At 47.7% G+C, this 26,940-nt stretch overlaps 1 protein-coding gene and 1 pseudogene across 1 annotated transcript; one reads left to right on the top strand and one right to left on the bottom strand.

The window, feature by feature from the left end:
* Positions 1 to 24,590, bottom strand: LOXL1 (lysyl oxidase like 1). The gene is made up of 7 exons (XM_066635798.1): positions 22,990 to 24,590; positions 12,977 to 13,085; positions 6,016 to 6,153; positions 4,798 to 4,954; positions 3,989 to 4,084; positions 2,800 to 2,915; positions 1 to 222 (listed from the first exon to the last, which is right to left on the bottom strand). The coding sequence occupies exons 1-7, from the start codon at positions 24,188 to 24,190 to the stop codon at positions 216 to 218; spliced, it is 1,824 nt and encodes a 607-aa protein (XP_066491895.1). The 5' UTR covers positions 24,191 to 24,590; the 3' UTR covers positions 1 to 215.
* Positions 24,591 to 24,724: 134 nt separating this feature from the next.
* Positions 24,725 to 24,841, top strand: LOC136659618 (5S ribosomal RNA; annotated as a pseudogene).
* Positions 24,842 to 26,940: the final 2,099 nt, after the last annotated feature.

Below are 26,940 nucleotides of genomic sequence, written 5' to 3'. Positions count from 1 at the left end.
TCAGAGATGAAAGACAAAGTATTTATAAAAGTATTAAAGTGACAACTCTTATTTAACTGGTATTCTCAAAACAAAGCGAATAGTTTTTCATCTCCTGTAGATGCTGGTGGCTGCAAAGCAGCTTCCTTTTCAGGTGCTGCCAGCCTGAGAGATGTTTGCAGGATTGGGATGGTGGTAGAGGGTGGCTGATTATCCTTCCACCATTCTGGTTTGGATCAAGACCTATAAATGTAAGAAGAAGAAAAAAAAGGGGGGGGGAGGAGAAGAACTAAGCTTGAGATCCTATACATAGACTTGCTTAAAACTAAGCTTCACTGGATGTAATGCAAAGAGGTAGCCCTCTTAACCAAATTAGATATTTCTTTAAACTTATTAATTGATGCCTTCATAAGAACAGCCCTGCTGGATCAGGCCAAAGGCTCTTCTAGTCTAGTTTTCTGTGTCTCACAATGGCCCACAAAGACAACATGAGACCAGCATCCTGTTGCCACTCCCTTGCATCTGGTATTCCAAGGTACCCAATTTCTAAAAGCCATGATGCTTGTAGCCAACATAGCTTTTAACTTGTGATGGCTATTTCTTCCAGAAATCTGTCCAATCCCCTTTTAAAGTCTTCTAGGGCAGATGCCATCACATCCTGTAGCAAGGAGTTCAACAAGTTAATTACAAGCCGGATAAATAAATGCCTCCTTTTTACTTCTGGAAAGGTTAAAAAAAAAAGGCAGTTCAGCTGTTTCTCAGTGTCACTGGGGTACTGAGAGAAGGTTGGCTTGATGTGCCTTTGTGTCATTGTGGTAGCCTCTGAGGAAGCCCAGTTGTGGATAGAAAGGGCAGGAGAGGGAGAGGAAGCCATAAAGTGAGTTACTCAGGAGGAAGACTGGCACTTTCACTGCTTGTTGGCTGCCAGGGTCTTCAGGAACCAGCCAGATTGGCCCTTGAGAGCCCATGGGTCCTCAACCTGGCTGACCCCTGCCATTGCCCTTGATTGCATAAAGCCCCTCCATTGCTGTGCAGTGCTAGATTTACTGAACACATGTGGATCCAGCATCAGAGCCCGGGCTGACTGTGGTGTGTTTGTTGCATAAGATTCAGATGTGGACCACTGGAGTTGTTTAGAGCAGGCACTGTGGATGAAACTAATTCCTGCTGCTTTTTCTTGCCCAGCACAGAACTAACCACTCTTCAGCATCTCAATGGAGCGGTCCAGGACATCAGCCTCGATTTCTCTGCCACCGAAGCCTCCATGTGGCCCCAGATCTGCCATTGGGCCCCTTTGGGTGACTGCTGGCCTTTCCATTCAAACCCCCAGTTGAAGCTAATGCATTTTTTATGACTGATTTTTTTAAAAAGCAGCTATACATCTATGTAATTTAAGGGGGGGGACACACTCCCTTCCTCTCTCTTTTCCCTCTTAGTTCCTTTGTCAAAATCAACAAGCATTGCAGTACAGTTCTGGGAAGGCTCCTGTTTATGCTGGCCATCCACTCAATGTGGTTAGCAGTAGGAACAGATTTGCTCTGGTCAATTCCAGAAAGCAAAACACGTAACATGCAGGCTGGGGAGGGAGCTAAAGGAGAGATCAAAACTGTAGCTCATGATCAGAAGTGAAACGGGGTAGGCGGGCTCAGCTAATCATTGGTTCATCAGTTTCTCATTAGTACATATGAAGAGCCCTGCGAGATCAAAACAATCCACTTCCCAGTTGAATATGCTATTTCCCAGAGTCGCTCCCACTACCCCCAATATCTACAACAGCCATTTTCAACCACTGTGCTGTGAACAGTCTGCAGGTGTTCCCTGGGCATTTGGGGGAGGATCATTTATTAGCAGGGCAATTGGGAAATGTGAGCCCCCCCCCACCAACAGCATGGTGTGCTTTGTCAATTGCCAAAAAGCAGACGGTGTGCCTTGACAATTTTAGCACTTTGTCAGTGTGCCATGAGACGAAAAAAGTTGAAAGTTGCTGATCGATAAAGAGCTTACAAACTAGGCATGAGGACAACAGCCTTTCCCTACTGGTGTCTCCCCCCCAGCTACTATTTACGGGTAGCTCATCTCTGAGGATGGAGCTGCTAATGAATTCTGTCCATTGGATCAGAACACTCTGTGTCCTGCTTGCTATGAAAAACTAAAAACGGAGGTGGCGACCACCGGCTGAGAATTGGCAGGAGCTGCTGCTTGCCGCTCCTCCTCTTGTGCTTGTTAGATTGGAAAAGGAAGTGGGGAATGGAGTGGAAGAGGAAGTGCAGAGGAGAGGAGAGGTGAATGGTGGCCTAGAGTGTCTCCCGGGAATCCTTTTCAAAGGGAAAGTAAATTCTGTAGTTGAAAATAATATAGCTGCTGACTGATCATTTCATTATTGCTTGGTAATACTTCTGGTTTCCGAGGAAACATTAGCTCCTTGATGTCTCATCAATAGTGAGGTAATCATCTCCTAATTGGAAATATCTTTGTTTTGAGCGAGATACCCAACAGAGCTTGGCGATGAAAGTTGGGGGGGCAGATGTATGTGGCGGAAGGGAGAGATGGAAAGAAAGATGTGGAGGAGAGAGAGAGAGAGAGAGAGAGAACACACGTTTTTCATTGGTTGACAGTGGGAGCACAGCCTTGGTGAGGGAGCTACTCAAATTGAGGAAATACCTTCTGCACTCCAAAGGAGTGTCCCTTTGACTCTACTTTTGCTCTGCTTGTGCACTTGTAAATAACACAAAGGTGCCAACACTGTGCCAAAGGCTCAGGGGAAATGTTAGGCGCTGGAAGCAAAGGCTCTTCAGGGGAGCACTGAAGCAGGACTCTTACTGGGAGATTTTGCAGTTTGTCGTGGCCACGTAGCGGCCCGTGTAGTGGACGTTGCATCTGACCACATTGTTGGTGAAGTCCGACTCCATCACGATATATTTGGGGTTCACCTGAACCTGAGATGACAAACAGTAAGAGCAGATAGCCTTGGAAATAGAGAAACAGCTTACAGAGGAATGCAAAATAAAATATTTGAAAAAGATAACGGAGCACACAGTGTTCCTTTATTGAAAGAAAATTGGGGCAGTGCCATCGGCAGCCACTGCCTCTCTTCCTGCTCCCTGCATTCAACAAGGAAAAGGGGAAAGCAGCAGGAGAGGAAGTGGGGAGCAATGGAGAGTAGTGGGCTAGAGGGTCCCAGTGCCGGATCCATCCAACCTGTTTTCAAGAACTGGCCACCAGGCCTGCCTTGTGGCACGTCAGGTTCTCGGATACATCTTACGTGGCAACCCTAGTAGTATCAGTCTCCTCCAAAAAGAGGCAGCCCATCCATGAGAAGAGGTGATGGGGGTTGTGCAAATGAACAAGCTCCTTCACTTGCCCGGTCCCTTTAAATAAAACCAGAAGCCCTGCACGTTTGCAGTTGAAGGAAGTTCATAAGGAGCATGGTAAGGGGTCTTTTTTGGGGGTAGAGGAGTGGTGACAGGGCAGGCTCAAAGGGGCATTGGGTGGCATTCTAGGTTCTGCTGCCCCTGCCTCCAAAAATGGGGAAAAAAAGGGGGGAGGTTGAAGATGTGTGTTTAGGCTTTTAAATGTTTCAAATTCCAATAACAAAGTAGAAAAGATCCTGCCAATGTGTATAGCAGTTAGACAAACATTGGCAGAGAGTTAGGATGCTGTAGTGACTCGGGAATAGGACTTAGACCTGGGTCCCCTTAGGGGGAGAAAGGTGGGATAGAAGCATGATAAATAAAAAAGATCCAGGTTCAAATCCTTACTCAGCCATGAAGCTTCTTGGTGAGCTTGGTCCAGTCACTATCTTTCAGCCTCACCTACCTTGCAGGGTTGTTGTGAGGACAAAAAGGAGGGGAGGGACCATGTATACCACCTGGAGTTCCTTGGAGGAAGGGTGGTATAAAGATGTGAAAAATAAATGGAATCTGACTCAGGAATTGTTTTTGATTCAGGTGAACGCTGAGCTCATTTCAATTCTTGGGCATTTAGCAAACTTCAGAACAGGACAACCCACCTTTAAGATATAATTCCCAGGCTGTACATCCGTGATATCGATCCATTGGCAGTCAATGTCGGCGTTGTAGGTATCATAGCAACCAGGGCTCAACCCCTGAAAGGAAAGCAAGCATGTGAAGGCTTTGCCATAAGTGTGAGTAGAAATCAGGTTCAGCCCTTGTTCATCCAGTTAGAAGATCTCAAGTACCTAGTTGGGAAAAGATCAATTTTTTGTGTGCACAAAGAAGCAGTTGTGTGAGCCACCTGTCACAGTCTGAGAAGTGGTATAGCCCAGACACAAGATAACCACCTCATGGTGAAGACAGATAAACAGCTGGAGTGGTCAGTCTGCTCTTGATCAAGAATTCCACCCCCCTAATCCTTTAAGGTCAGGTATGCACACTTCCAAACCAAATGGAGCTCAGGTACAAGGGTGTGATTTGGGTGTGCAGTGTGCTGATTGGCTGGCCCTTGTGGCAATCATGAACTATTCACCCATTGCTTAGCACAGTATCTGAAGTGTAAGAAATTCTAGAAAGTGATTGGAAAAAAGTTACCAAATAAACATTAAAATAGATTAACAAACAGGGTGACGGTAAAAGGGGCTTAAAACACTAAATAATAATGCACAGGTCAAGGAATGAAAAACTTTGCTGGAGCTAGGTTTAGATGTCAGTAGGGAAGTAAAAGGATGGCCCAAGAATTCAGAGCCTGGAGAGAAGTACGTCTGTATTCAACACCCTGAGGACTAGTGCATTGGTTAGCCAAAAATCAATGGTTGGCAGAGGACCAAGTCCCAGACAGAACTCTTCTCCGCTGGACACTCACCTGTGTGTGTGATGTGCAGGCGTAGCGCTTTAAATTGCCAAAGTCACAGGTGGTGTCTTCCAGGCAGAAACTTGCTTTGTGTCCTTCTGCCACCTTCTTGCCTGTGGCAGCATCGAGCAGGTCATAGTGGCTGAACTCATCCATACTGTGATAATGCCTGTGGAGGGGAACAGGAGTGCCTGCGTTAGACATGCACAAAGAGTGCTGGGTACATCTGACATGCACTGTGACCATACAGGGTGACTAGATTGTTCAGATGGTGCTCCCTGGCCTAGTCTGATCACAGGTTTTCCTCTGTGCTGTGCGATGATGTCCAGCAGTATTCACAGGCTTCCAGAGGAGGAGCCTACATTAGATGTACACAAATTAGATGGAACGGAGAAGGCTGGTTGATAGAATTTGAAGGCCTTAGGAGTGGACCTCAACAAGTGGGAAACCCTGGCCTCTGAGCGGCCCGCTTGGAGGCAGGCTGTGCAGCATGGCCTTTCCCAGTTTAAAGAGACACTTGGCCAACAGTCTGAGGCTAAGAGGCAAAGAAGGAAGGCCCATAGCCAGGGAGACAGACCAGGGACAGACTGCACTTGCTCCCAGTGTGGAAGGGATTGTCACTCCCAAATTGGCCTTTTCAGCCACACTAGACGCTGTTCCAGAACCACCTTTCAGAGCGCGATACCATAGTCTTTCGAGACTGAAGGTTGCCAACAACAGCATCAATTACTGATAGAATTATATCAGTAATTCTAGTAAGTTATTGCACGATAAAAAGACAGGGACAACGGGACTGTTGATGACCTCCTGGCTCAGTGCACCAAATTCTGCTTCCTTTTACCGGTAACCTCAACTTCTACCATTTCTCCTCTTTCCTTCCTGAATTTGATAAAAGCAATAGAGGAAGTGTGGAGGAGAGGTGATGGACAAGAGTGTCAGTTTCATTCTAGCCAGCGCTCTCCTTTCCTCCACACTTTCTCTTCTACTCCATTCCCTTCTTCCTGTTTGAATCCAGAAAATGTCAGGAGGAAAGGCAGCAGGTTTGGGCCGATGGAGGCAGGCAGCAGGGGCTTCTGCCAATCTGCCACCTCAGGTGACTATAAGTCTGTTTCATGGACAGGCCAGCCCTGCAGTGACTACTCAATGTTCTGCATCTTTCTCCCCCCTCCCATTTTTCAAGCTATAACCCACATCGTTCAGAAAATCCCACAGATGTATCCTTTTACTCACTGGTGGCAGCTGTGCCATTCCCACATGTGACGGGCCCTGTTGGGCAGGAAATCTGCAGTGCCCTGGTTCTTCACGCGCTGAGGAAAACGCAGTAGCACCCGGACATCATAGTCTGTCGCTTCAGGGGTGTAGGCAGTGCTGGAAGAGTTTAAAAAAGTGGGCACTTGAATAGGAGCGTAGTTTTTGGGAAAATACCAGCCCCGAATGCGAATGCTGGGAAGAAGGCTAGCAAGTTTTGTTTGAACCAGACCCTGCAGCTGTCATCAGGAGTTGGCCAGGTTAATCACTGGCCAAGGGTCCCTGCCCACCAGAAAACCCACCTGGCTGAACCCTGAACCCTCAGTATTGGCCACAGAGGTAGTGCCCCATGTGCTCTTGTCCTGAAATCATCTATGGGTGACACCTGTATGGGACTTAATCATTGTCCGGTTGTAAGCGATAACACAGAGATAGAATAAAATCAACTGCAGGTTATTTGCTAGCAAAGGCTGAGTCTGTTCACCTTGGACAGTAGTCCCTCAAATAGATCACACCAATACTTCTATACCTTTAAGGATATATGCATATAAATGACACTTCATTTCCCTAAATACAAAGAACTTCTACCTCAGGGTCATTCAGACCTTCAAGGCAACATATGCCCTGGGCGCACCTGTGTGAACCTTCCTAGATTAAATTCATATCTGCTAAGTTGCTACATGTTGTCAAAGTGAGTATTGAAGCTTATATGTTATGCCAGCCAGTGTTTCAGTGAACAATGAAAAATATATGTTGTCTTATTTTTGCCAAGCAGATTCAGCAAACATCTTAGCCTAACTTTGCAGTGACAATATGGAGTTTATTGTGTCAAGCCTTGGCATTACAGCTAGCTGATATATTCCCCTCTCCCAGACCACCTCAAATTTCACACAACACTATCAAGTGGTGGCCTGGGGTGCCGTGGAGACCCCAGCAATGACCGCCAGTAGTCAGATCTGTAGCAGTTCACAGGTGATTGCCTTTCCTCCATGTGCTGAAAAGTCTTCCTATGGCTCGATTTCTGCCAATCAAGCCTCTGTTGACCAAACAGCCAGAACCTCTGGCCAGATGGCAACCTTAGCTGGGAGGCCAGAGGATGTGGCCTGGATGCACTCCCAACACCATCAGAGCAAAGAAACAAACATTCAAAGTGCATTTGGAGATGGAGTCAAATAAGCTTGCCATGTATGAAGTGGGAAAAGAGAGTGACTAAGATGATTACGGGGCTGGGGCACCTTCCTTATGAGGAAAGACTATGGCGTTTGGGCCTCTTCAGCCTAGAAAAGAGACGCCTGAGGGGGGACATGATTGAGACATACAAAATTATACATGGGAAAGATAAAGTGGATAGGGAGATGCTCTTTACACTCTCACATAACACCAGAACCAGGGGACATCCACTAAAATTGAGTGTTGGAAGAGTTAGAACAGACAAGAGAAAATATTTCTTTACTCAGCGTGTGGTCGGTCTGTGGAACTCTTTGCCACAGGATGTGGTGATGGCAACTGGCCTGGATGCCTTTAAAAGGGGATTGGACAAGTTTCTGGAGGAAAAAATCCATTACGGGGTACAAGCCATGATGTGCATGCGCAACCTCCTGATTTTAGAAATGGGCTCTGTCAGAAGGCCAGATGCAAGGGAGGGCACCAGGATGAGGTCTCTTGTTATCTGGTGTGCTCCCTGGGGCATTTGGTGGGCCGCTGTGAGATACAGGAAGCTGGACTCGATGGGCCTATGGCCTGATCCAGTGGGGCTGTTCTTATGTTCTTATGAATTCTAACAACCCGGTTCTGGATATTGAATAGCTCTTTGCATGTATGTGACTGCAATACTATATACACTTTCCTAGGAGGAAGCCCCAGTGAACAAAATTAAGGCTAACGTCTGAGTAGACAAAAAAAAAAGGATTGTGCTCTGTGGTTTGTGTGTAGGGGTGGTGGTGGTCACTTGTCCATTTTCTTGGGGCTATTTACAGGGGACCTTCCTCAGTAACCAGTGACCACTGATGTACCTGGAGGGTGAGTTGTCCATGGGTGCAAATGCCACCTGGGGGTCGCTGCCATGATCCAGTCCCCCATACTGCTCATTTTTTTTTTTTTGCTTTTTTAATAACAACAACAATAACAACTTTATTTTTACCCCGCCATTCTCCCTGAAGGGACTCACTGCCAGCATGTTCCACTTAGGGGAAAAAAGTGAATCCATGCCTCCTGACTGCCTCCCCTTTTTTTAAAGGGGAAGAAGGGGGTGACCCTCAGATCTGCACCATGCTGATCTGAGGGCTGCCCCCACTTCCTCTTTCGAAAAAGGAGAGAAGGAAGAGGCAGTCAGACTGGCACGAAATTGTTCCAATAGTGGCTGCGAAATCACTGGTTCTGGGGGGGAAGAACCACAGGGGGAAGGGGGTTCAAGGGGCGGGGAGAAGAAGGAGGTGGCCCTCAGATCAGAAGTAATTGAAGTGATGTGATGAGGACACCACAATTACTTCCGGTCAGGGGGTGGCATTTTTATGCACTGCCCCGGGATGGCAGGACGGCCAGGATTGTCAGTGTGAGCATCTGCCAGAACGTTTGGGCTGCTGCTTCCTTGTCGCCCCAGCTCTTGCTGCTGTCAGGAAAAAAAAGTTGGTAGCCAGGGGCCACTCATCCATCTAAGGCCCTGTGAAAGAAAAACTATCACCCATGCAATGATCATCTGCTGTTATCTGTTCTTCCTGGCAGCCATTATACTAGGATCTATTTATGCTGTTCCAGCTTTCAGTATGTATGTATGTATGTATGTATGTATGTATGTATGTATGTATAATAATAATAATAATAATAATACAGGTATTTCTATACTGCCTTTCTTGGTCCTCAGATTTCTCCTTAGACTTTATTCAAGGCAGTTTACATAGGCAGGCAAATTAAACCCCTGTAGGGATTTTTACAATTTGAAAGAAGGTTTCTATCTTTCAAGAAACCACAACATTCAGATGTTTCTTTCTTGATCTGGTCGCACATTCTGGCCTCCATCAATATTTTCACTTTTATTCTGCCATTCACTCCATCAGTCCCAAGATAGCTAACATCACATATTGAAGCATTAAAATAATGTAAGATAAACAATCAAAAACACGAATCAGAACCCATAATCAATAAGCAGCAGCCATTACCTTTCAGAATCCAAATGCTTCATGAAAATAGGTATGTTTACAGTCCCTTCTTAAAAGCTCCCCTGGGGAAGGGGGGGGGGGGAGGTCCCCTGCATCTCCTGTGGCAGGGAGTTCCAAATCTGGGCAAGGCCCATCACAGAGAAGACCCGCTTTAAAAGGTGCTGTTTTGCCCAGTTAACAAGGGCAAACTTAATTACGGTATCTGGTCAGATTTCATCCCAATTAGGTTTATTTCTGATTAATCCTCACGTGCCCATGCTATTGAGTCGAAGTTTATGATTCTGGATTTAAAATTAATCCGGAACAGGCCCATTTTACTTATTTATTTATTTTGGCAAGAAAAACTGGTGAGGGAGAATAATGGAAGCGAAGGAAGGCATTGCCAAACATTTTCTCCACAACCACAAAAGTTGGAAACTTGCCTTTGAAGAACACAAAGGCCCAGCTTCTTAGGCAGGCAGGGTCTAAGTCAATGATGCCTCATTCTGCACAGGGAGAGCAAAGCCACACAGCCCCGGTCTTAGTAATTTGTCCCACATGTGAATCCATGGGAATCCACCTTCTGCCAAAAACTCTTTCCTTTGCATTCTATTTTCTGATGGACCTCTAGACTCATAGCTGGTACTGGCGATTGAAATACCCAGAGAAGCAATAGAGATGAATTAACTTAGCTGCTTTGCTCATCTGAAGCAGGGGTCAGCAACCCACGGCCATGGGATGTATCTGGCCTACCACCCAAAGTCATCTGGCCTGCATTCTCCAGCCTGTCACCAACCAATGGACACTTTTCCCCAGGAAGTGGCACAGGGACTCTGTGCACCTGGGCAGACTGCTTTGCCATTTCCTCTCTGGTGCATGGTAAATTGGACGAAAGCCACTTCTAGGAGCTCAGCAACCTGGGATTTCAGCAATGACATGATGACATCATCACTGATAATGACAGTGATGACATCATTACTGGCCCCCTTGCCAGAAAGGTTGCCAATCCCTGATCTAGAGTTGAGTAGCTGTGAACCTTCTATCATAAAGCACCAGTTAAATCTCATATTCCCCCAAGCAGAAAAAAACAGAATTTGTGGACAGGGGAGCAAAGATTCAAAGATTGGTAGTGAATCAGCCACTTCATTGGGGCTTTGTGGAATATTCTGCCACCCAGCTTTTAAAACAGGGCTGAGTTTAGGGTCAAACAACATAAGAACATAAGAACAGCCCCACTGGATCAGGCCATAGGCCCATCTAGTCCAGCTTCCTGTATCTCACAGCGGCCCACCAAATGCCCCAGGGAGCACACCAGATAACAAGAGACCTCATCCTGGTGCCCTCCCCTACATCTGGCATTCTGACTTAACCCATTCCTAAAATCAGGAGGTTGCGCATACTCATCATGGCTTGTACCCCATAATGGATTTTTCCTCCAGAAACTCGTCCAATCCCCTTTTAAAGGCGTCTAGGCTAGACGCCAGCACCACATCCGGTGGCAAGGAGTTCCACAGACCGACCACGCGCTGAGTAAAGAAATATTTTCTTTTGTCTGTCCTAACCCGCCCAACACTCAATTTTAGTGGATGTCCCCTGGTTCTGGTATTATGTGAGAGTGTAAAGAGCATCTCCCTATCCACTCTGTCCATCCCCTGCATAATTTTGTATGTCTCAATCATGTCCCCCCTCAGGCGTCTCTTTTCTAGGCTGAAGAGGCCCAAACGCCGTAGCCTTTCCTCATAAGGAAGGTGCCCCAGCCCCGTAATCATCTTAGTCGCTCTCTTTTGCACCTTTTCCATTTCCACTATGTCTTTTTTGAGATGCGGCGACCACAACTAGACACAATACTCCAGGTGTGGCCTTACCATCGATTTGTACAACGGCATTATAATACTAGCCATTTTGTTCTCAATACCCTTCCTAATGATCCCAAGCATAGAATTGGCCTTCTTCACTGCCGCCGCACATTGGGTCGACACTTTCATCGACCTGTCCACCACCACCCCAAGATCTCTCTCCTGATCTGTCACAGACAGCTCAGAACCCATCAGCCTATATCTAAAGTTTTGATTTTTTGCCCCAATGTGCATGACTTTACACTTACTGACATTGAAGCGCATCTGCCATTTTGCTGCCCATTCTGCCAGTCTGGAGAGATCCTTCTGGAGCTCCTCACAATCACTTCTGGTCTTTACCACTCGGAAAAGTTTGGTGTCGTCTGCAAACTTAGCCACTTCACTGCTCAACCCTGTCTCCAGGTCATTTATGAAGAGGTTGAAAAGCACCGGTCCCAGGACAGATCCTTGGGGCACACCGCTTTTCACCTCTCTCCATTGTGAAAATTGCCCATTGACACCCACTCTCTGCTTCTTGGCCTCTAACCAGTTCTCAATCCACGAGAGGACCTGTCCTCTAATTCCCTGACTGTGGAGTTTTTTCAGTAGCCTTTGGTGAGGGACCGTGTCAAACGCCTTCTGAAAGTCCAGATATATAATGTCCACGGGTTCTCCCGCATCCACATGCCTGTTGACCTTTTCAAAGAATTCTATAAGGTTTGTGAGGCAAGACTTACCCTTACAGAAGCCATGCTGACTCTCCCTCAGCAAGGCCTGTTTGTCTATGTGTTTTGAGATCCTATCTTTGATGAGGCATTCCACCATCTTACCCGGTATGGATGTTAGGCTGACCGGCCTATAGTTTCCCGGGTCCCCCCTCTTTCCCTTTTTAAAAATAGGCGTGACATTTGCTATCCTCCAATCTTCTGGCACCATGGCCGTTTTGAGGGACAAGTTGCATACCTTAGTCAAGAGATCTGCAACTTCATTCTTCAATTCCTTAATAACCCTTGGGTGTATGCCATCAGGGCCCGGTGACTTATTGATCTTTAATTTATCAATGAGGTCTGAAACATCTTCTCTTTTAACCTCTATCTGACTTAACTCCTCGGTCAGGAGGGGCCGTTCGGGCAGCGGTATCTGCCCGAGGTCTTCTGCCGTGAAGACAGATGCAAAGAACTCATTTAATTTCTCTGCCATCTCCAAGTCTCCTTTTATCTCCCCTTTCCCTCCCTCACCATCCAGAGGGCCAACCGCTTCTCTGGCGGGTTTCCTGCTTCTAACGTATTTGAAGAAGCTTTTATTGTTCCCCTTAATGTTGCTGGCCATGCGTTCCTCATAGTCTCGCTTGGCCTCCCCTATCACCTTCTTACATTTCTTTTGCCACAGTTTATGTTCCTTTTTATTCTCCTCATTAGGGCAAGACTTCCATTTACGGAAGGAAGCTTCCTTGCCCTTCACAGCCTCTCTAACTTGGCTGGTTAGCCATGCGGGCACCCTCCTGGATTTAGTTGTGTTAAGCCTGTTGTGTTAAGCCTGTACTTAACATGAATGCAATCGTTTCTGTTAAGATTTCTGAGGTGGGGTTTCATGATGTCACAAGATTGTCAACTCTTGCAAAATGGGGAAAAAAAAAATCTGGCACAGGGGTGGAGCACTGTGATAAAACTTGGAATCCTATGTTAAAGGGGGACCCCTTTCAGAATGGGGTGGAGCCTAGAAGCAGCCCCCAAATGGGCTGATTTTGGAGAAACAGGTTCATTTTGATGAGCTCACACAACCCTAATGCCCAGTGACATTGTTAGGGGGTGCAAAGGTGAAATCACTACTGGAATGGGAGAAGGTCCATCATGGGAGTGATATGCTAGCCTCTTGCATTGGGTGACACAAACCCTAGTGATGCGACTGCTAATGCCTCAAGCAGAGGAAAGCAATGGTGGGTGGGTGAAGGCACACAGAGAATGAGAGCCTTACCTTGCAAGACACTTTTCCTCGGCAGCACAGCGGAGGGAGTAGAGATGAGCTCTTTGGACGTAAGTGGAGGCCTGGACATAGTTTGGATCTGGCACAAGGTCTGGGAGGCCTGCAGAGAGATCCACACATGTGGGTGTTAGTTGAAGCCCAAGATCTACAGCAACGTAAGGTGCAGTGTTGTGCAGTCAAGGGAGGCAGAGCCTCACCAGACCCAACAAATTAAAAAACAAAACAAAGCACAAGGACATAACGAGTAAAAAGAAAAAGTTCCTTGCCTTTCTGCCCTACTCCTTTCTTCTCTAGCATAGTCAGTGAATTAAGCAGCACACATGCACCCATTACAATGAAGCAGCCAGCAGCTATTTGCTACCATCATGGCTGACTTCCAATGGAAAACAGGGTGCCTGTGTCAGCGGTTTCTGGGGAGGCAGCAAGAATAGTTGCCTCCAGCAGATTGGACTGTAATCATGGCTGGTTTCCAATTAATAAAAAAAAAAAATGCAGGACCACTGGCTTCCAATCAAAAAAGCACTGGACAGCTACACAAGGAAGCTCTGGGGAGGCACCAGGAAGAGTTGCCTCTATGCTATTAAAAAAAAATAGCCTGTGCGATAGACCAGCTCTCTAAATATAGCTGTTCAGGTTTATTAGAACCTCAGTGCCCTGTATAAATATAGACTGGGTGGCATGTTTTATTTATTTATCTATGTAAGTTGTATAATACCTTTCAGACTGAGGCTACTCAAAGCAGCTTGCAACAGAAGTCTTTGCTCTAGCCCAAGTATTTTTGGCTGCTGATCCTGAAAGCTGTGGCAGGTCTGCTGCAAACAACACCCCCTCCACAGCATAATAAAGTGCAGACTCCAAAGATTACCAACTAATTAAAGGACCAAAACAAGTACATGCAAAAGGTGTTTGAAATGGTTTTATCCACTCAATTATACTTTGGTCCTATCTGTTGCTTTGGCCTGTGTAGCTTTCCAAGTTGTAATGGCATCTTGAAGTGTTTCAATTTTCGGGAACCAGCAAGTGGTGCTGCCCTCCTGGATCCCTCCGGTGCTGGTAAGTCAGCGGCAGGGGTGAGCCATGGTTGGGGAAATTTGGCCCAGAAATTTCCTAGGAACTGGTATTTTCCTATCTCAGCTGGACCCGTTGCCCGCATGGGATGCTGGGTGTGCGAGCCGTATGTGCCGGGCCAAGGGATGCATAATGATACTCCTTAACACAGTGTCAAATCTGGGAGGAAACTGGCCTGCTACAGTAGCTCTTTGGCATGTAGATCTGCTTGCCATGAAGTGAGTTTGGTTTTCCATATTACTGTATCCAGCTGCCATCACTGCATGGGCAGGTAGATCTGGGCTTTGCATTAGGAAGTCCAGTAGACCTGGGCTCCAAAGACTTTTCTGGCTAATGCCACTCTCCCCCTGCTTTGTCTCTGCCCACCATTGTCACCACCTTCCCCTGCTCTGTTTTATCCCCTCCCCCTTTGGGAAGGGGACCAAAAGAAACTTTGTACATCCGGATACAATTCTTCTTAGAGGCCCTGGCCTGGGGTCAAAAAAGGGGTCCAGGAGCCAAAGAATGGCCCCCCCCCTGAAGCCAAATTCACATTTTAAGGGAGAAGGGAAAATACCCCAAAGAAACTTTGTACCCCCCCCCCCCGATAAAATTACTCTCAGTGGCTCTGCAATGGACTATGGGGTTTTTAGCTAAAAATAAAGAACTGACCATGCAAGACTATAATTCCCCCCCCCCCGCCCACGACTCTAGGCAACTTTCTGCAGCTTTCAGTGGGATCACCCTCGGCCCCTAATTTGTTTTTCCAAGAGCAAAAAGTGAACAATGCCTGCTTGTTTCTTGGGCTGTTCTCCCCAGAGAAATCACGTCATGACATTGGCGCTTGCTTCCTGCCTGTATGCTTGGTCATTCCTGGTGATGTAATCCACAGGGGATTCTCACAGCAAGGGAAGTCAGGGGAGGGTGATGGGGAAATGGTTTCTGGAGCTGAACTATTCCTTTCAAGAAATCATTGAGACATTTCTCTCCCCCCCCATTCACCCCCCCTCACCTTCAGCCGATTGTCAAGTGCTTCAGGGAAGGAATGTTTATGACTTCAGTGATTTAATATATGCATCTTTCACAACAGGCTTGGTCATCATTTGTTTAATATTCCCCCCACGCACCCATAAACAATGATTAGAAACACAAGACAGAAACTGGAATCCTCAAGAGCATCAGTGTTTCCCCTGACATGCGCATGGACAACTTCCACTTGCGGTTAGAGGCAGGGCTTCATGTTCTGGTTTCCATAGGTTGGTTGTGAGGAATACCAGGCTATGCTTGCCATATATTGCTATTGAGAAGCATGCATCATCATCATCAATTCTAGCCACACTTTCCTGGGAGTAAGCTCCATTGACTCTAATGGGACTTACTCCTGAGTAGACAGGCATAGGATCGGGCCCTGAGTCTCCTGTCCTTCACACCTCCTCTTCTGTTTTGTTCCCCTTTTCCTTTTTGAATTCTGGAACCAGGAGCAGGAAAAGGAGTTGTGGAGGAAATGGGTGGGTGGAGGGAGGCAGGCACCCCCTAGCAATCTGCTACATGAGGCAACTGTCTCAACTGGCCTCATGGATGGACCAGCCCTGATTCCATACACTCCAACCACCCCTACTCATCGGGGACAGGCCCAGTGTTCTGGATCTTGTCCTTAATAAATCAGTGCTGATTCCCCTCACCCGGCCTTTTGCCTTTTAACCATAACTGTTCATGGGAGACGCTTGAATTGTCATCCTTCAGAGTTCAGCACCATCCGCAGATTCCTTTCAAACCCCCCCCCCCCTGCAGCCAGTTGAAGGCCAAGCTTCTACTGATAAAAGATTTTAAATTGAATGTTAACAGCTTCCTTTACAATATGGGAATCTCTGGGAATCTTTGTTAAGCAAAGCTCTTTTCCTAAGTGAAATGGACAGCTCTTCTTTGCCAGTAACGCCATGCAGACCTTGTTTATAGGGGGAGGAGTGCATTAATTGAAGCTGCCCAGGGAATTTCCGATAAGCCAAAAATGAATTACTCAGATGGGAAAGCAGCCAAGGTGCAGATTTTTTCCCCCTGCCCTCTTCTGTGAAAACCATCAAGGCAACTTGCAGGCCACCCAGGGTCAAGACTTTGGCGTTACCTCTCGGCAGAAAGCCAAGAAAGGGCCATCCTTAAGTGAGCACAGCGGGAAAGGGAAGAACTCCGAGGTCGGGTTATCTAGCAAATGTCCTAGTGTTTGGGATCCAAGCAGTCTTGTAAGGGAAAGCTGGGGAGGGGGTGGTGGGTGGGAAGGAAATCACCCCGACACCCACGCAGTGAATCAAAATCCCGCTGGGACTCCAACACAAGTATGTGAAGCTGAGCTGTTGCTAAGTGACCGTCGTACATATACGGAAATAAAGTGAAAATAAATCTAATCAGAGACATGTGGAGGCAGCGAAAGCCCAGCTCCAAGTGGGATGTCTCTGCTGGTTGCTGGCTGAGGAAGACTGAGAGCCCCTTTTAGGGAAATTGGCGTTTTTGTACTGCAGGCTCCACAAATTTCAAAAAGGGCCAAAGTCAGCTGCTCCCAAACACCCCAGCTCTAGAGAAACCCCATTGGATGCTTCAATGACAACCCTAACCCCTGATTTAACTCATTCACAGAGAAGGCTGCAAAAGATCATACGCTCCCAATTCACCCATGATGCGGTAGCAAGCCACAATACGCCCGCACCCTGGTTACAGCAATTTGTGCACAGGTACGCATTTCTGCGTGACAGTCCTTGGGTTCATTTTTACAGATCGACAACCTCTCTGTATTGTACACATCTTGCACCTGCATTGAATGGAATCCATTAATAAAAGGTTGTTCACAGGTTAAACTCTACTGGGGACATCTGCACACTTGGGTCTAGTCATTGTTAGCCTGTCCTTGGGTACAGAATCATTCTGTTTACTCAGATTATTGCTCTACATCAGGGGTGCCCAAACCCTGGCCCAGGGGCCACTTGCGGCCCTTGGGGACTCCCAATCCGGCCCACAGGGAGCCCCTAGTCTCCAATGAGCCTCTGGCCCTCTGGAGACTTGCAGGAGCCCGTGCTGGTCCGACGCAACTGCTCTCAGCATGAGGGCAACTGCTTGACCTCTTGCTTGAACTGTGGGACAAGGGCCCCCTGCACTGCTTGCTGTTTCACATCTGTGATGCAGCAGTGGCAGAGAAAGAAAGGCCAGCCTTGTGTAAGGCCTTTTATAGCCCTCGTGCTATTGCAAGACCTTCTTTCATTCATATAAGTTCCATCTCTAATATATTCATTTATGTAAATTTATTCAAATTTAAAATGTAAATTAATTCTTTTTCCCCCCGGCCCCCGACACAGTGTCAGTGAGATGATGTGGCCCTCTTACCAAAAAGTTTGGACACCCCTGCTGTACATGAACTGTACTGGAAGCCACTGCTGTGGTTGCGCATTACAGGGGACAATCAATTGACAATGGTGATGGACACACTGTCCATCAGTGAAACCTGTTCATATGTGTTCTTCTCACTGATGATAATCTGACAATCTTCTGAAGAACTTCTTAGGAATATGATTTGAAAACCATGGCCTTGAAGTTCAAGCGTGATGCTATATTTTATAAATGACTTGAAACGTGCCCTGATTAGACTGATTTCTCAATGGCTCCCAAGCTTTTCTCTTGAAGTTTGCTTGATGCATTAGCTGACAGGTAAATATGGGGGAAGCAGATCATGGGCTGGGTGACCAGATACGATGAAGGACAGAGTGCCTGTAGCTTTCATCACTGTATAGAAGAGAGAATTTTGGCAGGTGCAGCTCAACATGGAAGGGTTTAAAAAGCTGTACCTTCCAAAATTTCCTCTTCTATATAGTGGGTAAGGTATAGGCACTCTGTCTTCCATCGTGTCTGGTCACCCTGTCTATGGGTCTGGCCAGGGGGTTTCCCTTTCCTTGCTAAATTGGTGAGCAACAGTGAAATAAATTCTGAGGGTCAAGCCAGAATCCTTTCAGCAATGGTGGAAAACAATGGTGGAAGACTCTGACTTCCTCAGTGCAGGCCTGGCTTCAAATCTTTATCTGTATTTGTTGGAACAGCTGAATTCTCACCAGAGGTTTTGCATCACGACTAACTGGGATGAGCTAAAATAGGGAGGAACGAAAGCAAAGGGGACTATCAGCAGACCAAAGGAAGCAGGGGTTATTTTGATTTTAGAAAGCTATGTCCAAGAGAGCTGATAATATTCACCCTTTTGGGTCCCTGTTTCTTCTCTAAAGTCTCTCAAGACAGCCCGGAAGGAAATGAGGTCAAGCTCATAACATTAGTCCTTTTTTTCATTGCTTGCACGGAACAGGTCTGTACTTTGAGGGTCTAATCTCAGGAAGAAAAGCAGGGCTCAGCATCCTCTGGGACTACTAGAGTTTACCACAATTCCAAAAGGCTTCTCGTAACTATGGCACTATCTAATCATCAGAAGGCACAGGCCTTCAGAAAGAAGGGAGCCAAGCGCCAGCCACCCTACACCAGCGTAGCTGGGATTGGCCAGGTTGGATACTGACTGGGATTGGATACTATGCCCATCAGAGAGCCTTCCTGGCCAGATCAAACCCTGAGCTTCCTAGTGTTGACCTGAGCAGTGGCGTCACAAGGGTTTGCGTCACCCGGTGCAGGATGCCAGTGCGTCACCCCCCATGCAGTGGGCAGGGCAACATCCCAGGTTGTGGGCGTGGTGATGTACCATCACCCTGCCCCCACCGGTTTTTTGTGTGTACCTTTTGATAGTTATATAATGATGTTATTATTCCTCCAAACTGATTTTAGTGATTTTGGCCACTAGTGGTGTCACACACACCACCACCCCCCCAGGTGTCAACTTACTAACACTTTATTGCAGCAGTTCTCAAACTTTTAGCACTAGGACCTGCTTTGTAGAATGACAATCTGTCCAAGACCCACCAGAAGTGATGCCATGATGGAAGTGACATCATCAGGCAAATTAAAATAAATAAGTATAAATAATTAAAGTAAAGCAAATAATTAAATAAGCAGAAGCCAACCCTGTTCCACCAAGTGAATTTCCTCTGTAGTCTGCCTGCAAGAACACCCCCCCCCTCCAAAATCAGTAAGGTTTTCAGTCCCACCCAGTGCCCAGTTCAATTTTAGAACTTCTGTTTAAACCAGATCACTGTCAGGATTCACCTGGCTTTGCAAGTCTCAAAAAATGTCACCTTATCAGCTGAAGCCTCTGTTTTGATCCTTTTTAGTGTGGGGGGGGGAGAGGCTGCCTTCTGGAGCATTTGTGGAGCTCCAGTTCCATCAGATTAGGACCATTCTGGTGGCTTCACATTGCCTGACCTGACCACCAACCAAGGCACATTTGCTTCTTTGCGAGTAAATGCAACCATGAGGCTTAGTTTCGCTTTCCATAGGGCTGAATACATTTGTCTGCTTGGAGGGAGGGACTTCCTTCTCAGGTGTTTCTGGGGGCTGCATTCATTGGATCACAACCATTCTGGTGTCACTGGATTCCTCTCAGCCTGCCCTTTCCCTCAGTTAACCTGCCTAACTAAGGCAGAGCTTTTCAAACTGGGGCATCACGACGCCCCAGCCTGCGGGCCATGGCCCCTGCCCCCTTAAGGGGCAGGGGCAGCCTGGAGGCAGCAAGGAGTCAGCGGCGCGACCCCCAGGATCGCACTGCTCAGGGGGGCTGCAGGGGCTTGGGTACATGTACCCAAGCCCCTGCAGCCTCCCGGGGGTGCAGGGAGCCCAGCACAACCTGCACCAGGGCTTCCTGCAGCAGTGAAAGTAGATGCTGAGCGATCGCGCTCCACTTCCATTTTAGCGGAGGTAGGGCGCGATCGCTCCACATCTACTTTCACTGCTGTAGGGAGCCTTGCTGCAGGTTGCGCCGGGCTCCCCGCTCCCCCTGCAGCCCCCCTGAGCAGCGCGATCCTGGGGATCGTGCCGCTGCCTTCCCCCGCCCCTGCTGCCTCCCCCCTCCTGCCCACGCAAGAACTTAGTGGCTCTCAAACTTTCCCAGAGTTTAAACTCTCCCAGAGAGTTTGAGAACCACCGGGCTAAGGCAAGCTCACCTACTAATGAGTAAATGCACGATACAGCTCAGTTTCACTTTCCATAGGGCTCCATGCATTTTTTGTTCTCCGGTTATTTGGCCATAACTTTTGATAGAAAGGAGGTATTTCACGCTAGTTTTTTGCATTGGATTCTGCTCGAAATTCCACATCCAACAGAGTATAACATGATGGGGTTACGCCTAACCACCGTGATTTTAGTGTGTCACCCCCAAGTGCACATCCCCCCATGCGTGTCACCCGGTGCGGCCTGCACCCCCCACACCCCCCTAGCAACGCCACTGGGCCTGAGTCAGAGAAGAGCCAACCCAGCGCCTAATTTACCAGTGGGATCTTCTCCCAGAGGCCCCTACATCATTGTCAGGGAATGTTTCCATTGGTTGGTGGACTGGAAAGAGTTCCCACCACCAAAGATTCCCCCCACTCACCAATGCAAAGGACGGGAGGAGCCATCATGTACCATTGCTGTCAGCCCCTGCCTCTGATAACTCTAAAGGTTAAATTTATGAGCGTCAAACTAGATGTTAAATGAAAGAATCCATGATTAGGACATCACATTCTTTCTCCAAAAGCAGCCAGTGAGGACCTAAATTTGGATCAAGCCTCAGAGTAGGGGGAAAGGGGGGGTTAACCTTTTGTCCTCATGCTGATTCCATGGTACAAATTGTCCCCCAGTTGCTCCTGTTGCTTGAAGGTGGTTTAAGTTTAAAAAAAAAAGAAACTGCTTATCCAAGTACGTAGTTGTCTTCTTTTTGTCTCTGCATGAAATATGAAAGCCAGAAAGCATCATGGGATGGACAGCCAACTGTGCAATATTGCCTAGGCCTGGGCCAGCCCAAATTAACCTTGCCTCCTGCCCTCCATCACACTTTGGCTCCTTAGTACAACCCAAGGTGAGCCAGCCCTGCCCCATTTTCACTGGCTACATGTTGATGTTGGCAACCTTCAGTCTCGAAAGACTCTGGTATCGCGCTCTGAATGGTGGTTTTGGTACAGCGTCTAGTATGGCTGAAAAGGCTGATTCGGGAGTGACAATCCCTTCCACACCGGGAGCAAGTGCAGTCTGTCCCTGGTCTGTTTCCCTGGCTATGGGCCTTCCTTCTTTGCCTCTTTGCCTCAGACTGTTGGCCAAGTGTCTCTTCAAACTGGGAAAGGCCATGCTGCACAGCCTGCCTCCAAGCGGGCCGCTCAGAGGCCAGGGTTTCCCACTTGTTGAGGTCCACTCCTAAGGCCTTCAGATCCCTCTTGCAGATGTCCTTGTATCGCAGCTGTGGTCTACCTGTAGGGCGCTTTCCTTGCATGAGTTCTCCATAGTTCTCTTCACTGGCTATTGGATGGACATATAAGCACCGCCTTATACCAGAAAAACCATTGGCCACGGCATATATCTGTATGCATTTAGTGTCCATGCAAGACACACCACAAGATCAGTTGTCTATAGCCAAGCCCTATGATACAAAGATCCACATGTTTAATAAGGACTTCATCAGGCATTCCTAAAACCACAGTGTCCACATGATGAAGTGGGGAAAAAATACACAGCCAAATTGATATCCAGGGATCACCGACTACAGGGCAGATCCAGAAGACAATGCACGAGAGCATCACCTGTGGTTATGTACAACTTCCAGCTGAACCACTCTATCATATCATTATCAGTGACCTATACAGCTCATCCTGGACAATGATACTGGCCTCAGAGGCTTTGTGCGGAAGATCTGACCTTGCTTACATACAGCTTCTCAACCTGCAACTCACCAAAGCCAGGTCACGTGAGAAAGACACAGACATGGAACTGGATCCTACAACAAACTCAGATGTGAACAGTCTCCATATCCCCCAGGGACCATTATCATAGAATCAAATAACACCAGTCATACCATCAGGGGCTCAATCACTTGCTCATCATCCAACATAATGCCCTTCAGCGGTCCAAATAGGGCAAACTGGCCAATTGCTATGCAAAAGAATAAATTGGACCTGTTGCTGTCAATCTGCTCACAGTGATGACTTGACAATCAGAAAGTCACCATTCTGCAACAAAAGGTTCATCCTCTAGAGCAGGAGTCATAATCCAGACTCCAGCATGAAACTGAATTCAAACTGGAGTATGATTCTATCAGATTGGGCTTAAATAGGCTCTTGTCCATGAAAACTCCTGCCACAATTAGTGTATTAAATCTTTAAGGCATCCTTGCTCTTTTCATTGCAAAACACTAACACAATTGCACTTCTGGGAGGGAATTTTCTGTAGCTAACACATATGTAAATGCCTCCCATATGTGCAAAACCCCCATAAAATATGAATCAATTCTGAGGTTCCTATTTGAATGGAAAAGCTTTTCTTAATGCTACATTCACCTTTAAAATCAGCTTAGCAAGAGCTGAGTTGGTAAACTGGCAAGGCACATCAGCTCAGTGCCAAGTTGCTGTGGACCTTGGTGCAGAGCTCAGCCCTGGGCCCACTCACCCACCCACCCCCCCACTCCATGGCCACTGACAAACCAGGCACTGGGGCTTTGAGGGTTGGCTGGGTGGACCCTAATGGTTTGGGTTCTTGGCTGGTGCCCCATCAGGCTGATTCCTTTTGTCACCCCTGGATGCACTGGAAGGGTGCACAAGACACTGCACTACATGGTAGTTTCCCCACACTTCTGCTGCAGATGTGCTTAGAAGAACTTCCTATTCTACACACCATAGCCCCGTGAAGCCTCTTCAGTGTGGTCCACGTGCTGCCATATGAAGGCTTTTTGAGAAAGACAGGAGGGAAGTTAGGACAAGGAACTCTCCATTCTTGACTCACCTCTCCTCTAAGCTAAAGAACCATTCCACAATGCACTACTCATCTTCTCCCCCCTCCCCCAAACCCAAGGGCCAGTGACTCACCCCGTCCATTCTGATTGGGTCTGTAGATGCTGCCCACGCTGACCCGGGCTTGGTTAACACCTTGGCTGTCTGGAATCAGCTGGGGAGGCTCAGCGTTCCGGATGGGAAGGTAGGGTTCAGGCCTGGGAACCCCATGGGGATCTAAGGGCCGGAATGGAGGCTGAGGTTCCACGTTGCGGGGAGGAATGTGGGGCTCCGATGGCACCTCCCCAAAGGGAGGGTATTGCCCTGCCCACGGCTCATTCCCATACCTGGTACCGGCACTCACAGGAGCTCCATTGTTGATATGTAAATTGTCCGCAACAGGAACCCCTTGTCCCACAGACTGTTGGTTCTGGGAGGATGCGTAAGGGTCCTGGACACTTTGGTCATAGCTTGTTCCAGTGTCATGATAGAGGCTGTGAGAGTACCTCCGATCTAGGCCATCTGAGGGCTGAAGCTGTTGGGGGATGTAGGACCTCTCCTGGGTGGGGTAGTACCCATGTGCTCTGTAAGGATTCTGGTCCTCGGCATACTCTTCATATCTCACCCGTGGCTGGAAAGGGTAGATCACTCCTGCACTTGCTGCGGCTGCGGCCACAGCGCCCCCTCCAGCTCCTGTGGTGCGATAGTAGGTGTAGGTCTCATCGTACGCCCGGGGTACTTGCGGGTCATAGGTCTCGTACTGGTTTACATAAGGTGGCTGGGGGTAGGAGGCCTGTGGGTAGAGCTGTCCAAACGAGGAGTGGGCGAAGGAGGAAGAGGAAGAAGCCGAGCCAACCTGTTGCTGCAGAGTGGTGGGTGACCGGGGCCGTTGGGAGTTGGAGCTACTGTCTCCGGTGGGTCCATCTCTCCAGTTGTCTGGGACTTGTCCAAAGCCAAACGGGTGCCGTGTGTGTCCCCGGACGGTATCGGATCCTACCCTGGCTGGCAAGGTGGGTGCCTGCCGCCTGGTGTTCCCTGGAACTCTTCTACCGTGGTTTGTGGCAGCATCAGCCAGCATGACCCTTGCATTGCTGTCTGCCCTTGCGTGGCTTGCAGGCACATACTCGGAGCCGGTGTTCAGGAGGCTATATACCCGGCCGTTGTTCTCCCACTGAATCATTTGCCTCCAGCGTCCATTGTCCCCGTTGCTGCTCTGTGGATGTTGACCGTGGACCAGCAGAAAAAGGCTGCAGCCCATCAAAGCCCACAAATCCCAAAAGCCAGGAGATGATGACATGGTGGCCAAGGTCAAAAAGGTTGAGCCGGACTGATGACTTTTGGGGACAAAATTGCCGGATCACAGCCTGGATGTTCTGTTGTGGCCGTGTGAGCTTCCCCTCTCTTCCACAGCCTTCCCTGCTTCCTTAGGTGAATAAATCTCAACTCTGTCCATTCCTGGCTTGTTTGATGCCGCTGCGTGGGTCTCCCACAAGCTTCATGGTGAGCTCATGGAGAAGAGACAATGAAGAAAGAGGCTCGTTAGATCTCAAAAGGCTCTGGAAAGTTTTTCCTTTAGGTTAAAAAAAATTCACATTGCTGCTATGTCTGTGCAGGAACATTCATTTACCCCACTAGCTCTTTCCCTCTTGGCTGGACGGCTTTGCTCCTGATCTGAATGAATAAGCAACAGGCACTGGGGAAAAAAAAAATCTTGGGAAGTTTCAGGACCGTTTATGTGTGCTACGCAGGGTCCTAAAAACCTTCCAGTCCAACAGCTTCTAAGCAATTTTTGCATCCTGCTAGACCAGATTGTGGGAATGGAATGTATCTGAGCAGCAACTGTTACCCTGCACATGCCTGATCTCATCTGAACTTGGAAGCTAAGCAGGGTCAGGCCTGGTTAGTACTTGGATGGGAGACCGCCTGGGAATACCGGGTGCTGTAGGCTTATACTATAGTCTTTCGAGACTGAAGGTTGCCAACCAAAATCTCCAACACACCTTTTGTCATCATCGTGCATGTGAGCTTGAATTTATTACCCAAGGTACATTTGACAACTCTGAGACATTTTCCTTTGATCCCTTTTGGCACCAGGATCAGTGCATTCAGTCATAATTTTGCTTCCCTTAGTTCAGTGGTTCTCACACATTTAGCATTGGGACCCACTTTTTAGATGAGAATCTGTCAGGACCCACTAGAAGTGATGTCATGGCCAGAAATTATATAATCAAGCAGGAAATTAACAGTCCTAGGCTGCAATCCTACCACACTTACCCAGGAGTAAGTCCCATTGACTATCATTGTTAAAAGACTATACTAGTAGCTTGTTAATACAGGTCTGTAACATCCCCCCCCCCCCCAAAAAAAGGCACTTTGCAAGGGGGGAATGAGGATCGCAGTCCCTGGCTACTTGCTCCCCTTGCTCTGGGGGCTTCGGGGACAACTGGGGAGCTTGTGGGCAAGCAAGAAGTGGCCGGAAGTGGAGGAGGTGGCAGTTTTTTTTTAAATTTTTTTCAATTAAAAAAAAACAACTCACAGGTGTAATGTCACACGCAGAAGAGACGTCACATCTGTGACATGGGAGACATCATTTATAACTTTGCCCCGGACTCCAGGATGGCTAGCTATGCCACTGCTCTCCAGTCCAGACCTACAAATGTGGGGTCTTACTAGTTTTAGGAACTTCTGGTTTGATGCTCAAACCTGTAAAACATTTGATAAATAAATCAGATAAGTCAGTTTCTGAAATCCTCCTCTGGCTACAGTAGCAGATTCACTTGCCACCGTGCCGCATCGCATCCCCCCCCCCCATGATTTACCCTCCTCTCCACCCCCAAGGCACAGACTTTAAATTCCATTCAACAGACATGCCATGCACCTGGCTGCAATATTTCTTCTGCATATGATTAGGCAGTTTTCATCTCAAAGAGCTTCAAAGCAGTGCAAACCCCAGGCAGGCTGTCTTCAAAGCTCGGATAAAAGCAGGAGTACGAGCCCCACCAACTGAGATCATGCCCACATATAATTGGCGTAGTGATTTCCCTTCACACCCACCCACACAGGGCCATAGCCACAGGTGGGGAGGTGTCCTGTGGGGGGCTGGTCCTTTCAAGGATATTTCAGACTCTCTTCATTTTTTACTTTCCATTTTTTTTTAAAGGAAATACTTTCAACTTGCAGAAATGGAACGAAATGTTCATAAGCAGGATCTTGCTCAATTGCTCAGTAAAACAGGTTGAAATTCTAAAATCCTATACCTAATACCTGGAAGTCAGCTCCATTCTTCTGAGTAAAACTGCTTAGGACTGCACAGACAATTAGTAATTTCAAACCGATTAGGCTACCCGTGTTTGGTTAGGGATCTATTTACAACCGGCAGTGCTTTATATATTTTTTTAAACACATGTAACTTAGCACTCATGGTGACTGCTGAGGGCCAGAAGTGACATCATTAAGCTGAAAGTGTCATCACTGAGCAGAAGATGGTCAGAAGTAAGCACTTCGTTTTCACACAGAAACTCATGAGCAGAAGAGAAAATGTGCAAATCCCGTTCATCTTTCCAAGATATGAGAGAACCCAATTATCAAGTTGGGAGAGCCCTATTATAATGGGGGCCAGACAAATTGCTTCCGGGGGCAGCATTCAGCCCGCAGGTCTTATATTTGACACTCTTGCTCTAGTCCACTGCTCTCCTCCACACTTCCATTCCATTCCTCTCTTCCTTTTTGAATCCATGGAACATTTTCTGTTGGCAACCTTCAGTCTCGAAAGACTATGGTATCGCGCTCTGAAAGGTGGTTCTGGAACAGCACCTAGTGTGGCTGAAAAGGCCAATTCGGGAGTGGCAATCCCTTCCACCCTGGGAGCAAGTGCAGTCTGTCCCTGGTCTGTCTCCCTGGCTATGGGCCTTCCTTCTTTGCCTCTTTGCCTCAGACTGTTGGCCAAGTGTCTCTTCAAACTGGGAAAGGCCATGCTGCACAGCCTGCCTCCAAGTGGGCCGCTCAGAGGCCAGGGTTTCCCACTTGTTGAGGTCCACTCCTAAGGCC

This window comes from Tiliqua scincoides, chromosome 8 (assembly GCF_035046505.1).
Source record: "Tiliqua scincoides isolate rTilSci1 chromosome 8, rTilSci1.hap2, whole genome shotgun sequence".
Taxonomy (NCBI): Eukaryota; Metazoa; Chordata; class Lepidosauria; order Squamata; family Scincidae; genus Tiliqua; species Tiliqua scincoides.
This window is presented reverse-complemented; position numbering and strand designations above follow the sequence as displayed.

Coding starts and splice junctions, on each gene's coding strand:
- LOXL1 (XM_066635798.1), bottom strand. CDS start 24,190: ATGTCATCATCTCCTGGCTTTTGGGATTTGTGGGCTTTGATGGGCTGC. Junction 4,085..4,797: donor CCTGCACATCACACACACAG/GTGAGTGTCCAG, acceptor CTTTCCTTTCAG/GGGTTGAGCCCTGGTTGCTA. Junction 2,916..3,988: donor CTGGGAATTATATCTTAAAG/GTGGGTTGTCCT, acceptor TTGTCATCTCAG/GTTCAGGTGAACCCCAAATA.